This window comes from Neopsephotus bourkii, unplaced genomic scaffold (assembly GCF_033783945.1).
Source record: "Neopsephotus bourkii isolate Nb327-2 ecotype Australia unplaced genomic scaffold, CSIRO-AGI_Nbou_v1 NB_753, whole genome shotgun sequence".
Taxonomy (NCBI): Eukaryota; Metazoa; Chordata; class Aves; order Psittaciformes; family Psittacidae; genus Neopsephotus; species Neopsephotus bourkii.
The window spans coordinates 1,990,031-2,005,594 of NW_026901251.1; the positions used below are offsets into that span (position 1 = coordinate 1,990,031).

Below are 15,564 nucleotides of genomic sequence, written 5' to 3' on the forward strand. Positions count from 1 at the left end.
CACAGCAACTCAGCACCTTCTGCAGCACTGCAGGTTTTCTGAAACAAGGTCTACCTTATTGCCTTCTGCAGCACCACAGAACAAAGCTTGTCCTAGTCATGGCCAGGCACCCCCAGGTAAAGTTATGATGAAGTTACAAGCATTGATGTTAAATAATGGTACTGTCTTCCCCCAAACCAGTTTGCAGACTCTGTAAACCATTTTTTTTCCCCTACCTTTATTGACTGACAAGATTTGGAAAGTTTGTAGTCATTTTCTGGTGCTTCAATTAGGAGGCATGACAGAGACTACAGATTTTTCTGCCCTGTATTTTTAGAAGTAGTAGCAATGTTTACTGTTTTATTCAGCTGGATGGAGAAATACAGCTTCAAGAGCACACCGACATCATGCCTACCTGACTTTGGGTATCAGTGTTTGGGGAGGGAGGTGGGAGGACCATCAAAAAAGTGTTCTACACTATGGCCATCAAAAGCAGCAAAATGAGTTATATTTTTCAGTTTCTTCTCTGAATGTATTCCTAATGTTTGCATGTGTCAGCTCTGCTGAGGTGACATCTCAGGTTTTAAAATAATATTGTTGTAATGTATTTCTCTTTAATTAAAAAAGAGAGCTCCCCCATAGGAAACTTCCTAAACCAAAACTCATTAGTAATAAACGGATTAAATCTTTATCAGTTAATCAACACTATAAACTTCTGAGTGTTTGGAGAGTGATGTAACACTGTTGTCGTAATAGGAGTGTTTGAAATCATTAGGGATCCCACTGTGCTGTTTGGGTGCTGAGAAAATAATGATTGAAGATGAGCCCCCTTACAGAGCTCACATGTGAAATACTGTACAGATTAAAGCTGCAAAGATGTGGATTTTATGTTGGACCCGCCTCTAAGGCAATTTCTGTTATTAGTGGGAGTAGTGGTGCACCATGCCAAGCAAATTCTTAATGATGCCAGTAGCAGAACCTGTCACGATGCTACAGAATTTTTTGAGCTAGGTAGTGAAATTTTAGAGACTTTTCATGGGATAGGAGCTTTGCCACCTTCTCAGAGCAACTGTTCCCAGCTGATCTCTGAGGCTTTGAGCTGTGGTGGAGACTGCACTGCAAATTCCTTGTCTTCTTCCACTCTGAATACTCCACACTGTCACTTCTGTCAGGACTGTGGCAGTTCTCCGATCACACATGTGCAGGAGTTCTGTTCCGGTCCAACTGCCTCTTGGGGATAAAGAGCACAGTGTACTGTGAAGATGGAAGGGACCATGTAGCTTTGGGCAGGGAACCTCTCTGAAGAGTTTGGACATACTGGAGCAGGACAGGACAAAACTTGTCTGGCTGGTAGTGTATCAACACCTCCTAACTCGATATCATGTGGAGAAGATTGAAGAAGTTGTGCTACAAAGGCACTGACATTTTCTCCATCACTGCTGGGAATGTGACAGAGCTCCTCTGTGTCACCCCGGGGGGTACTTTGGAGTTATTTGGATTATTTAGGTTCTTTCTATGAACTCTGTGAAAAATGAAAGTAAGTGGGCTGGAATAAAAATAGGGGCCATGAGAAAAATAAATCATGTTTGTCCACATCCAGCAAACTTACTGGAATGAGTTAGCAAGAAGTTATGAGCAAAGGGATGGCAACTGGGAGTCATACATAATTATTGACTCTTAATTTCTCATCTTTTGCCTTTATTTGGTCATTACAGGAATAATAACTGTGTTTTGTCACAAAAGGATCAATGTAAATCAGTTTTGTTCTGGCATGAGTTACAGCAGCAGTAATGGCATTATCAAATGTGCTTGTTTTTGAGAGCCCTCATTGCTTAAAATACACATGAAGGTCAGGTGACACTGCTGCCTCCAGACGTCTAAATTAAAATCCTGTGTTGGAGTACAAGTAAATTGGCCATTCTTATTTTATTCTTTAGACTCTTAGATGGTGTTACAAAATACAGCCTGCTTGATAGGTGCCTGCTTGGGGAAAAGAAAAAGTCCCAATTCCTTCCCCTTCATTAGAATTAAATCCGTAGACAGTTGTAAAGCAAACAAACAAAATCCCTCCTTTGGATGGTCCTATTTAAAAGACAAGAACTGAATTGCACTGATTAATTTCAGTGACACTGGGGACTGTTTCTGTTTAGAACTCTAGCTACCATAGCACTATCACTTTTGAAAATCAGATGGTAGGTGTCCTCACTTTTCTGTTACTTGTTCCAACCAGACATCTGTGTGCAAAAGTCATAAATTTTAAAAACATCCCTTTCGTTTCTTCATATTGTGATATGTCTTCAAGTAGTATATTTTCTAGCAGGTTTTGAGGGGCAAATTGTTTGTAACAACTTCTTTTGTATTCATAATTACAGTCAGCTCTGTCACCTGTGAATTAAAACCTTTTATTAAATACCTTTATGAAATGTTGGGTACATATTTACTGGGAGGGAAATGAGGCAATAAAAGAGCTGTTGCATTGTTATTAAGAGCTGCATAATGCATTTCTGTGCCATGTGTTTGGGACTGCTTCTGCCTTTGAATCTTGTTTGTGCATTTGAGGAAAGAAGCACAATACTTTGTTTTCTTTTTTAAATACTGGAGCGAAAGATCACTTTCTATCATGAGACCAAATGCCCTGGTTTGTTAAAATGAACTGCTGGAAAGGGTCCATATCATCCTTCTTGACCATATGGCTTTCCTACAATACTGTTTCTGTCATTCACAGGGTGGGTGACCTTCAAATCTCAGTGGAAGGGTCTTTAATTCCCTGCTAAAAAATGAAAACGCATCTCTTGATTATCATAATATATCTATTCATCCTGTCCTCCTTACTTTTCTCTTTTTCTTTTCAGGATGGAGTAGGTGTAGATGAGAAGCTGTCTTTACGGCGGGTAGCTGTCGTAGAAGATTTCTTTGACATTATCTATTCCATGCATGTTGAAACTGGGCCTAATGGAGAACAAATCAGAAAACATGCTGGACAAAAGAGAACGTACAAAGCAGTAAGTAATACAACTAAAAGCGAACATCAGTTTTAAAAGCATGAACTATTTGGGCTTAGTCACGTGGCATGTGATTTGTGTGTTTCCAGCTGGATTAGTACTGTAACCCTCACCCTCAAATTTATTTCAGAGATCTTTCAATAATGCATGAAAATATGCAGTTTAGAAATCACATTTTATGTGTAATAAGGGCTAAATATGTTGACCTCAATAGAGATTTTATCATTGGTACAAGCAGAGAATTTATCCTTTCTATAGTGGTTTGACAATTTCTCTAATAACTGAATTAATAGTTATTAAATTGAAGAAGTCTTAAAGAAGACTTAGGAGGTATTGCCACCTTTGCTAAATGAGGTGCTGTACTTCAGCAGATGAATGAATTTGCCTTATAGTTTATTGCTGCAGACTATTTATACTTAATGGTTTAGTGGTATGAAAAACAGAAAGCTACTAGGTACAATGAGGGAAGTATTGCGGGCAGCTCTCACACCTGTATAAACTGGCGTAGGAGAGAGAAATTATTATTTCCAAGATTTTTAATTGCATGTTGTTGCTTGACCTAACCAGTTCAGCCTTAAAACAGCTATAAATAGCTTTGAGTTTAATGGCACAAATAGTTTGGATGGCCAAACTTTCATGTGCAGTGCTGTGATAGTTCCAGGTGCTCAGTAGTTGATCCTGACCCCCTGCCCAGCTGTTTCCAGCTGCTGAAGAACCAGGGTCTCTCCCAGGGCAGCAGGGCAAGGGCTCCCAGCCAGGCCCCATCTCACAGCCCTGGCCAGGGTACCAGGCACCTGAGACAACTCTCCCCGTGGCCCCAGTGGGATGAGGGTGGTGGGGGGCTGTACACAGGGCCCTGAGATGACCTGTTGTCCTCAATACAATGTTCTTCACCTTAAAAACAACCTGCAGTCATGTCAGTGTTTTTTCATTAGGGGTCACCAAAATGTGGGGGAACTCCAGGTTTCTGATATTCACATCTTCAATTTTATCTGTAATAGCTATTTTTCCATTACTGTATTTTTCAGGTATATAACAATCTTCAGTATGTAACTATGAATCTCTTCACACATGTTTTATTTATAGGCTATTTCAGATGTTTTTTGTGGGATAAGCTCTTGGCAAAATTTCTTATAATTTGTTCCCAGCGGTATTGACCTTAAGATCGATAGATGAAGACATCAGTCATCTGGGTGTGCTTCTGTAAGGCTTGGAGTGTTATTTCAGGGTGAACAAACACAAACTGTCTAAATTAATTTTCATCTGTCACCTCAGCCATTTGATGCTTGGTCTTCACTTTTAGAAAGCGTTAGAAAAGTAATACTTTCATTGACCTTTCTATTTTGTTTTACCTCAGTAAGCTGTTTAAAGCTATAGGTCACAAACTGTAGAATAATATATAAGGAATGTGGCCAACTGTAAATACAATACTTCAAGTCATCATCTCACAAATACATGCCAAGTATTTACTACCTTAAGAGTCCCATGATTCCAGGTCAGATAATTTTTCTTTTTAATCACAAACAGCATGAAAGACAACACGTGTATCTTCAAGGAGGAGAACTATTTGTTCAGATTTAATAGTCTACACTGTAGTTTCATTTGATGTCAACTTTTATTGCAGTTGATATCTGAGCTTATGATGTTGTTATGAGCAGAGGATAAGGATGCCCAAATGTAAGTTTGTGTCATTACCAGACTGATTGGTCTTTGTGCATTCATTTCATTGAATATTAATTTACTCAGCACATTGAGTCCCGTGTTTCCCAAGGACAGGATTCACGTATGTAATCTTTAAAGACTTCCATAGATTAAAAAAAGGAAAAATGAGTCCAGAACAAACTAGTATCAACTCTTGATCTCTATCCTGACATAAGAAATAGGTTAAGTAAACAGGCCTCTACCAGAGTAACTGGGTAAATCCACGCTTCTTTACTAGACCTGCCCATGTAAATGTTTTCACTAAAAATTATGATCTGGTGTGTTGATCCATTTGATCCATTCCAGCAGTCCATGCAATCTCTGTGGCATTGAAGGAGGAAAGAGGTGGTATCTTGGGTAACTGTTTCACAGAACATTAGACCCTAAAAGCTTTATAAATCAAACTGAAGTACTTTGGCAGGGTTTAATTTTATTAAGTGAATTGGGAACAAGATTAATTCAGTCTTACTTCTTTATTCACATGTCAAACGTGAATCATCCTTGAGATCTGTGAATGTATTTATCATGCATATGTATTCACCAAATAGTTTGAGTGAAGAATTTTTACAGGAAGGATGGTTCACAAACTGTATGCTACAACTGCTATCTGTTATTCGTGATTCCTGGCATGCTTCACATTGGTTCTGCTCTCTGACTGGGTAACTGAAACATTTTAATAGAGAAATGATGGGCAAAACCCACCACAATTTTGGTACAGAATTGCCAAACTTCTGAAGTTTGTAAATATTGTCATGGATTTTTAGTACCTCAGTGGTTCTTAAAAAAAACATGGCACGGCCCTAAGAGTTGCAACATATTGATTTCAAGTAATTAATTTGCTTGTATATGAGTGAATCTCTATTTTAAATAGTGAACCTGCTCCACTCAACATAAGAAGGACATGGAGCTGTTGGAGAAGGTCCAGAGGAGGGTCACAAGGATGATTAGGGGGCTGGATTACTTCCTGTACAAACCTCCTGAGCAAGTTGGGGCTGCTCAGCCTGGAGAAGAGAAGGTTGCATGAAGACCTCATAGCAGCCTTCCAATATCTGAAGGGGACCTATAGAGATGCTGGGGAGGGACTCTTCTTCAGGGAGTGTAGTGATAGGAGAAGGGGTATTGGTTCAAATTTGAACAAGGGAAGTTCAGGTTGGATGTAAGGAAGAAATTCTTTTCCTGTGAGGGTGGTGAGGTGCTGGAGCAGGTTGTCCAAGGAAGTTGTGAATGCTCCATCCCTGACAGTGTTCAAGGCCAGGTTGGACAGAGCCTTGGGTGACATGGTCTAGGGTGAAGCATCCCTGCAGTGTGAGGCAAGAGGGTTGGAACTGGATGATCTTAAGGTCTTTTCCAACCCAAACCATTCTGTAATTCTGTGGTTCTGTGGTTCTATGATTAGAAGGGTAATGAAATTGTCAAAGGTGACTTAATTAATTCCAGTTCATTTATAAAGTAACAACTTGGAATAGGTAGAGCCTTTTTGATTTTTGATAAGAGTTACCCCAGATGCTGGAGTGCTAAAATACATCAGTATGTCTCTCTGAAAATGTGTTCAGAACAGTTTACAAACTCAGTTAGTAAATCTGTAATCTGCACTGACTTGTTTACGTTAACTATGTGGAAAGGAATGGCATTTTTACAACTGATTGATTCCTGTGGGACTTCCTACAGTGGTGCTGTACAGGAAAATAAATAGGATGTGGTGCTTGGTAGCTCTAAAAGAGCAGCTTATTGGAAGGGGGTCTTTATATTTTAATTGGGGCAGCAATGTACCAAACTAAAACTTTATGATTTCTTGGCAGAAACCCTATGGATTAATTAGGAAAGCATCTGTGCTTCAATATTTAAGTTTAGAATAAGGCCCCATTTTTTCTGTGCACACTGATAAATAAGAAGAGAGTTGTAAGAAGTCCATGTAGATGATGTGGGAGAGTAACCTCGAAAATACTCAAAAAAGAGTGACCTTCCCATTTAACTGGCAGGTTTTGTGCTCATTTCCGGTGCCCAACTTGTATACAGTGTAAGATTGATGGGCTGTTTTTCTTGACAGCATAACCATAGTTAGATCTACACCAGCAAAAAAAAAAACCAACAAAACACCAAGGCTTGGTTTATATATATAAAATGAAACCAAGAACTTTAAATTGTGTGTGGAGTATGCCAGATTGAAGGCATACTTAATGTGATGTTTATAATCTCACCTAGTTCCCCAGTTCCCAGGGAAGTTTACAAACAGCGAAAACACTGAAGACCTTGATTTAGAAGATAATTCCCTCACAAAGGCAGGATATGTGACGCAAGACTTGGCCAAGTCAGTTGCTCAGTAGGGGCACAGGTGACTAGGGAGGCATGGAAGTTAAAAGAATACGTTCCCTGGTGCCAAGGAAAGCAGTGGTGCCCAAACAGGTCTGTGCTTGTCCTGGATTTCCCTGAGGTCCTCTGCCCTGCTCCACAGAAGGTGTGGTGAAATGTGCTGGTGCAAGGAACTAGTTAAGTGGTTGATAGGAAGTACTGAGGATCCTTGTAGGGGTGACTCTGTTAGCACTCGTTGCTACAGCTCAGTGTCCTACAGGAATTGCGTTGCTTGGGGAGAGTACTTTTCACTTTCTGTCCTAAAGGACTAATTTTTGTACAGGCATTCCACCCTGAAAGGAGAACTGTGGTGTTGAAGTGGAGATGGGGACACAGGCGAGAAGTATTCAGGAAAAGAATCCATCTGTTGTACTGGGAAAGGTGTGCAACAAGTGCATAGTGGGCTTCCTGTGCCTTTGTAGAGCTGCATGTTTTGATGTAAACTATTCATCTGTGAGCAAAATTTAAATTCTAGTACTTAGGGGCACATCAGAGGTGGGAGTAAGTGGGAAAAGTTGTGGCTACAGCAGCAGCATAATGCAACAGGCTCAAGCTGTTAGGGCAACTCTTTGTGATTCAGTGCAAACCAGGAAAAAAAATAGCCTTATTACATTTTTCCAGAAACTAAAATGATCTGTGATGAGAGTGAGGATGCAAAACAACTCTGCCTCCTCTCAGGCCTAGCTATGGGCACAGTTAGGCCTGATTTAGTGATCAAGCCCTATATTCCAGAGTAGATTTTATTTTCTTTATTTTCTTTAATATTCTTTAAGATGTTAGACTTTCATTCATTTAAACAATAGAGTGAGCCACCTGTGTATGTTATGTGTGGACACATGCACAGAACTAAGTGTATCATTTACCTGAGAACGATTTGTGTAAGTCTCATAGCCACCTTAAGCATCTTAAATTCTGTGTGCATATTCATTGAATATTTTTACCTGTGAAGAATGATCTAATATCTGCCTGTTGAGCCTGTATAGCTGCTGTGCAAACCCTTGAAACATTACACCAGTGAACTTGAGTTGTGAGTGAGACTTGTTATATCTGAGCAGGAGAAATGGGTCAGTTAATAAAACTCCCAACCCATGAATGAAAAAAGAGCACTGGGCTGGTGAGCTGAAAGAGAAGCAGGCTTGTAAAACGTGGGGGAGATATTGATGTGTCAAGGGAAAGCAGCTTGAGGCAGGACTCTGATCAGATAGGTAGTACATAAATATGGAACATCTAACAGGAGTCTGTTAGATGTGGGGCAATACGTGGGGTCCTGTGCTTCATCCAGCTGTTGCAGTAATAAATGTTTCTTGGTCTGGGATCAGGGTATTGAGTAGCCTCCTTCTTTCCTGTCACCCTAAGAAAAACCTTCCTCTTATTGTGAAACATGGCGTGACTTTTCTCCTCCTAAACAGGAATGTGCTTGTGAGTCCCCCTGAGTATCACAGTGAATGTGTTTTCCTTGGGAAAGAATTTTTTGACAGGTCTCACTCTGAAATAACATCATCTTACTAACATTACAACTTCCCTGATCAAACAGGGCTAAAGCAGGTTTGGGGCCTGGCTGATTACCATCCAAGGTAGACCTTGTCCTTGGGGAAGCAGAAGAATACAAGGTTTGTGCAGGATTTTAACACACTTAAATCCTTGCATCCATGCTGTGCCTGTGTGCACGTCAAAACAGCCAAGTCCCATGCACTTTTACTCTCTGGATTTGTTCTTGCTTCCTTGCAAAGGGCAAGTATTGAGTGTCCTGGCAGTGGTCCCGCTAGCAGGTGTTCCCCATTGCTTCCCTCACAGAAAGAGGCTTCTGCTACTTGGGGAGGGAAAGAAAGGGAGCTGTGAAATAAGTTTAGCATGAGAAGGAACAGCATTTTCCCCTGTATAGCAGGGTAGCAAGCTCTTGATAAAACTCCCAGCAGTAAGATATCTGCTTTCCTATGTCAGCCTTCTATTCTGACCTCTTGCTGAGGAAAGGAGAGGACTTTCCTTGGCTGGCTTGCCCTCCTGTCATCAAGAAACCGATTTCTGCCACCTGTTTTGATGGCTGTGGGCCCAGGACAGATTACCATCTTCACTTTCTCTCCCTGTCTCTCTCTCTCTCTCTCTCTCTCCTCTTGGAAGACTTCTTTGGATCATCTTCCCCCCTTACCCTCCTTAATTAAAAAAATATACACACAACAATAACAGAAAAAAACCCTCTCTTCCAACACATCGTCTCTTCCAGACTACACATACATTCTCCATGTTAATTCTTTAGGGGTTAATAGGTTCACTTGCAAAATTTCACTCCCTCTCCTCACACTTGTCTTTCCTGCTCTGCCATATGTGTCCTAAAATCTGCCTTTCAGTTTAGAGCTTCTTAATTTTCCAAATAAAAATGTAGTTCTGAAAGCTACATCATCACAACATCCTGTACTTAAATCATCTGAGTACTGGAGAGTGTAAAGGAGACTGTGGCCATCTTCTCTACCTTCAGCAATGGAGTAGGAATGCAATATGCTGTCATAGACAGCTAGGGCATGCAACACTTAACTCCAGTGTAAATCAGACTACATGTCCAGGTACTGGATTACTTGTCTTGTAGTAGTTGGGCTCTTCATGGGATCCAGTGAAGCCTTCGGTTTTGGGCAATGTTTTGGATGGGTTGATATATGTCAAAATCTATTATATCATAGGCTTGTGAAATAAGATCATAAAAGTTTTGACTCTGAAGCACTGAAGACGACTATTTTCTTCTGAGTTCAGAGTTAAAATGAAATATGTGTAGGTGCACATGTGACTGTATTCTTAGGAAATGTTCGCTTCTTATCCTATAACTTCTGAAGCTAAAACAAACCCTGTAGGATTTTTGCACACTTTGCTTAATGCTCCATCTGTCTAGTTTCTTCTTCATGTAACTTATTTCCCTTTACAATATAAACCACATTCATCTGTAAGAGGTATATATACACAAAACCTAAACACCAACCTGCTAAAATCTGCTTATTTTCTGATGTCTGTTATACAGAATACAGCCAGATATAAGGTAATATTTTTCTATAGGACCTCATAGCAGCCTTCCAATATCTGAAGCGGGCCTACAAGGATGCTGGAGATGGACTTTGTCAGGGACTGTAGCAACAGGACAAGTGGTAACAGCTTCAAACTAAAACAGGGGAAGTTCAGGTTAGATATAAGGAAAAAGTTTTTTACCGTGAGGGTGGTGAGGCACTGGAACAGGTTGCCCAAAGAAGTGGTAAATGCTTCATTTCTGGCAGTGTTCAAGGCCAGGTTGACAGAGCCTTGGGTGACATGGTCCAGGGTGAAGCGTCCCTGCTCATGGCAGGGGGGTTGGAAGTAGATGAACTTAAGTTATTTTCAACCCTAACTGTTCTATGATTCTGTGATTCTGTAAGCAACAGAAGACATGCTAATGTGCAATAAAAACACTACTAAGAATAAGGAATCCTGTACTTATAATGCTTCATGTTTGAAACAAGTATACTTTTTTGTTTTTAAAGCAGTCCAAGTAATTTTGTCATTCTGGTAAATCAGTGCTGATTGTTCTTTGATTGGTGTAGGCATGTGTATGAACAGTTTCTTGCAATTCATGCCAAAAATATGCTGGTTTGCATTGTCGACGTGTGGATGTAAATAATGCAGTTTTCCCCACTTCAATTCGCTTGTCTGGCTTTATTTTTTTATTAAAACATAGAACTCGGTGCATTATTTTTTTTTTTTATTGGTGTGGAATTGCAGTAAAACAATGTTCTTTTATTGCAGCACATCACTGAATGAGATGGTCTGGCTATATTTTTTTGTTAGCTAACAGCCTTGAGAAGAGAGGTAGGAGCAGGGCTGCTTGCAGGCAGTGAGAATATATAACATCATTGAGGACTGAGTCATTATTGCTTTCTTTCAGAGAAAATAGAGGACAGAAACAATTTTCCCTGATGGAGTCAGACCACTGTCTAAGGTATAGTTAGTGTGTAGTTACTTAGGAGGTGTCATAGGTCTCCAGATTGTGCTCTGAAGTACCCACATGCAAGCCAACTCCGTGAGCAACATCAGCCCAACCTTGTGCAGAAGCTGGTAAACTCAACTGAGGGGTGAAATGTAGGATTTTGTGTTTAGCCTTGTTCTAATTTGGTTAGAGTGCTTCCTGGCTGGTTAAGAGCATGGCCACAGTGAGCAAGGGGCTTTCTGCCATCTCATAAAGTAAATGTGCCTTTCTTTAATGAGAAAGGCAAACAGGCATCTGCACTGCTGGGGACATGAGGTTTGGGAGGTGGTGTTTGTAAGCTTTCTGGCATTGAAAATTAGAAAGAGCTTTTTGTGTACATTTGAGGAGCAAGAATAAGGAAAGCTGTGGATTATCTCCTCTACATATCTCCTTTAATGGGATGCCTATCGTGTTACACAAATTTATACAGGCTGAAGTCTTGAAATGGAAGTGATTGATTCAACTTACAAAGTAAACAGGGGGGGAAGCTGGTGAAAACTGGTGTTATTTAGGGAAGGGCATCCTGAAAACTGTGTTGCAGTGGGAGTTTGGAGACACAAGCATCTGCTATGTGGATGGATTTAGTTATAAAACCCAGTTCTCATATAGTCACTGGAGCATACCTGCCAGATCTGGGCCTTAGCTTACTTGCTTTCCATGGAGGATTTTCATCTTGTTTGAGCAGAACTGGGATTTTGACAGAGATGCCTGATTAGAATAAATGGAGCATTCCTATCTAATGCAGGCAACTAATGAATCCATGGGTAAGCTCCATTAATTTCAATACAGTGCGAAATGTGTTAAGTGTTAAGAGAGAGAGGTTGCTCTGTGTGTGCACTTACCAATTTTCTTAATGCTAAATTCTAGCTGATTTTAAGTTCTTTTTTTAGATTCCATAAAGCATGAGTATAACCAATGTTTTCGTGTTCAGAAAGGTAAATAAGCATCTGTTCTTTGGTATAAAAGCCACGAAAACCATGAAAATGCCTTTTTTTTTTTTTTTTTTTGGTAGGATCTCCCATTCGTAAGTGGCTTTATTTAGTGTTTTCATTTTCAGATAAATTGCTTCAGGTCCACAGAAAATGTTTTCCAATTTTCATCACAGAACAAATTTTGTTTTTATGCTAATCCTCTTCTCCTCCCCAAAATAACATTTCTGTTCTATAAGTAAACAACAATAAAGCCTAAACAACAGTGCCACAAGCAGGATGGTATAATTTGCATTCTTATGCAATTATACAACAATGCATCATTGCCATATATTTCCTTGACTCTCGTCACATCAACAAACATAAATTTAAAGTCTACCTATTTTCCAAAATACCGCCACTGATAAACTTGGCCCATGGAGTTTTAGGAAATGTAAGTTTTAACACAGGTTAAGTAGGTGACATGCCAAGGAGAAGAGTGTAGGAGAGTTAAAACTGGCCATTCCTCCTCCTCCTAGCACCCTCGTGAGGAGCACGAGCGATTTGCACAGTATATCATCCCAATTACATCCAGTTAAAGAAAGTTATCTTGTCCTTGCTGCATGCACACTTTCATACACCCCACCTCCATCCTTCTGCACTTCCTACAGAGACATGCATCAGTGTGGTGCTTGATAGGAAATAAAATCCTACTGTAGGGTTTACAGTAAGGGGATACAAGCAGATACGAGTTGACTCTTTTACTTGCTGGGACTTTTTCTTTAAGGATTATCTCCATTGTGAGACAATCACCTCAGCTGGGAAAATAAAGGCTTTTTTGTTCCTTACAACACTTGCACTGTTCAGTGTATATACAATGTATATCATGGATCACAGAAAAGCCATGGCTTCGTCTTGTACTGTTGTTAAAACATCCAAGTTTGGAGATTCTTCCACTCATCTGGTAAAATTGCTCCAGTGCACTAGCCTCTTAGTGAAGAAGTTTTTGCTGATGTCCAGTTTGTACGTCTCAAGCTGCAGTTGGTGAATGTTGTCCCTGGTTATACCCTCTGAAGAGTTTCTTTCCACAGTTTTTTAACTCCCCTTCAGACAGTGGTGGGCTGTAATTAGATCTCTCCCTGCCTCATAATCTATATGAAACAAGTCCAGCTTCCTCAACCTTTCTTTCTAAGGTTTCCTTTAGGTTCCATCTGCCATGGTGGCCGGCCACAGAGCCCTCCTCTGCTTCTCAGCAGCCTTCTTGAACTGTGAAGGGGTAGCCTGGGCACATTATTCCAGCTGCTGTCTTACCAGAACTGAGTAGAGAGGGAGAATAACTGTTCTTGATCTGCTGGCCACACACTTGATTCAGCCAGTATGAGGTGTGCTTTATCTGTGGTCGAAGAGTATGCTGTTGCTGTTAGCTCATTTTCAGCTTGGTACCAACCTTTAGGTCTTTTTCAGCAAGGCAAAATGTCTGTAAGGATATATACATCCTTGGGAGTGGAGGGGAGACAATCTTTAAAAGCAGCAATAACTGCTTCCTTCCTTCCCCTTTCATAAAAGAAAAAAAAATACCTGTGATGATTGCTTGAGAGTAGGTGGTTGGAAAGAATGATAATGTTGAAATGAGGAAACAATGGAATTCTGTTATTTCAAGGTATCTCCAGGTAAAGCAGTCTTTAAAATCAAGCAATTCCCAAATTCTGTAGCTATTAGTAAAAAGAACATACTTACTCCATCGCATAAAATCCCAAGCTTTGCAAGAGTATTTCTGCATAAAATTAAAATACAAACTTAAAATAGTAAGGAGACTGTCATTGCTGCTAATATACTGAGTCCTGTATCTGTCTGTGTATTGTTCCAATAAAAATAAATAGAACATGTAAGCCAAACACTTCATTTTTTTGCTATCGGTTGTAAGAAGAGAGGTATCCTTTCAACCTTTTTGTAAAACATCCTTCAGTGGGATGCCTATAATGGCTAAATCTTTTTACTAATAGGGATTTGAAAAAAAGCCACCTGTAAACAGAAAACAACCTTCTTTTTGATGTAAGCAGGATTTTGTTCAGTATTGATTGTTATTGGCCATTAGATGGTAAGCAGGCAGACTGGATAGGTGTTTCTTGAAACCCTACATAGTATGCAGAGCATGCTTTCGTTGTGCTTCCTGGCATTAGAAGATAATATGCCTTATTTGGAAATCTAATGATCAGTTCTGTTAAACTGTGTTCAATCAGCTTATATAATAACACCTATATTTTGTTATTCATTTCAGATTTCAGAGACCTATGCCTTCCTACCGAGAGAAGCGGTGACACGGTTTCTAATGAGCTGCTCAGAGTGCCAGAAAAGAATGCATTTAAACCCAGATGGAGCAGATCATAAAGGTAGTTTTAGTGTCAAAGAGTGGGATGTAAAGTCATTTCCTTCCTAATACCCATATTATATTTTCCTAGCTTAAGTGAGGGTTCATAACAATTTGGTAGACTGGAACAGTTCAATCAGTCAGATCATCTCATTACTTAAGCTGGAAGGCATTGAATCTTCTTCTTTCACTTAAGGATGGAGTATAATACCATATGTACCCTCAATAGAAAGATGATTTTATCTGGAGGAAATAATTTATTTTGCTATGGAAATGTTTATATGGGGGCTTAAACGTAAGGAATAGATAGGGTGCGTATGCTGTAGTCATTTAGGGCAGAAGAAGTCATCACTTCTCAGGGTTTGAACTTGATTTTAATTTTTCTTCCGGAGACATCCATCTGTGCATCTTACAATCAATTGAAAATGCCAAAGTTAGGACTAAAAGATGTAACTGTGACTTTGACTGCAGAGTAGGCTGAAGTAGTCTCCACGATTAACATATAATGCATAATAAATGTTTTTTATTGCAGATAATGGAAAACCTCCAACTTTGGTGACCAGTATGATTGATTACAATATGCCAATTACTATGGCATATATGAAACACATGAAGCTGCAGCTACTAAATTCACAGCAAGATGAGGTAAACCCTGAAATCTTTTGCTATTTTGTTCTCCCATGTTTTTTTGGTACGTGCCTTTTGTGTAGCCAGAAAACTGAATATAAGATGATTTTTGATCCCATCTTTATAATTTTCTTGCTAAAATAGTGAGTCTGAAACCAAACCAAGGCTGTTTGCAAGTAATCATGTTGAGAGAAAATGTCATGACATACTGCCCTTCCATGGTTGGGGGTAATATGCTCTACTGCTTCAAATTATCTGAAGGTGCCCTTTTACTGTCCGTACCAGTGGATAGGGTAATGGGAGCAGCATGTTCACCTGAGACTTAGTGTGTGCTCAGCAGTGACTTTCATTGTCTACTACAAAGCAATATCATCAACAGCTGAAATGAATGCCACGGTGTTTCTCAAGGTTAGCAGTCAGGTTGCAACATGTAATATAGATGGAAGCCCTGGCAACATCAGTTGCAATCTTTAGGGTAAAAAGCTTGCTAAATAAGAGTAGAGGTTGCTTTTGGAACTTTGAATAAAAAGACAAAAAAAAAAAAAAAAAGGAAGTGAAGGAGGCTGAGAACCGAGCTTCATCAGAGAATTAGAGTTGAATTGTATGTATTGCTTCTAAAATCTGATTTTGTTTCTGTGATTTAGTCTAAGT

At 39.8% G+C, this 15,564-nt stretch overlaps 1 protein-coding gene across 6 annotated transcripts in view; it reads left to right on the top strand.

Annotated features, from left to right (window-relative positions):
- Positions 1-15,564, top strand: part of NOL4 (nucleolar protein 4) — a 193,327-nt gene that overhangs the window by 31,935 nt on the left and 145,828 nt on the right. For all 6 annotated transcript variants that reach the window (XM_061354882.1, XM_061354885.1, XM_061354883.1 and 3 more), the window contains exons 2-4: positions 2,832-2,981; positions 14,197-14,308; positions 14,819-14,931. In XM_061354882.1, the coding sequence (XP_061210866.1) occupies positions 2,832-2,981; positions 14,197-14,308; positions 14,819-14,931 (375 nt within the window). The remainder of the gene's footprint in view (positions 1-2,831; positions 2,982-14,196; positions 14,309-14,818; positions 14,932-15,564) is intronic.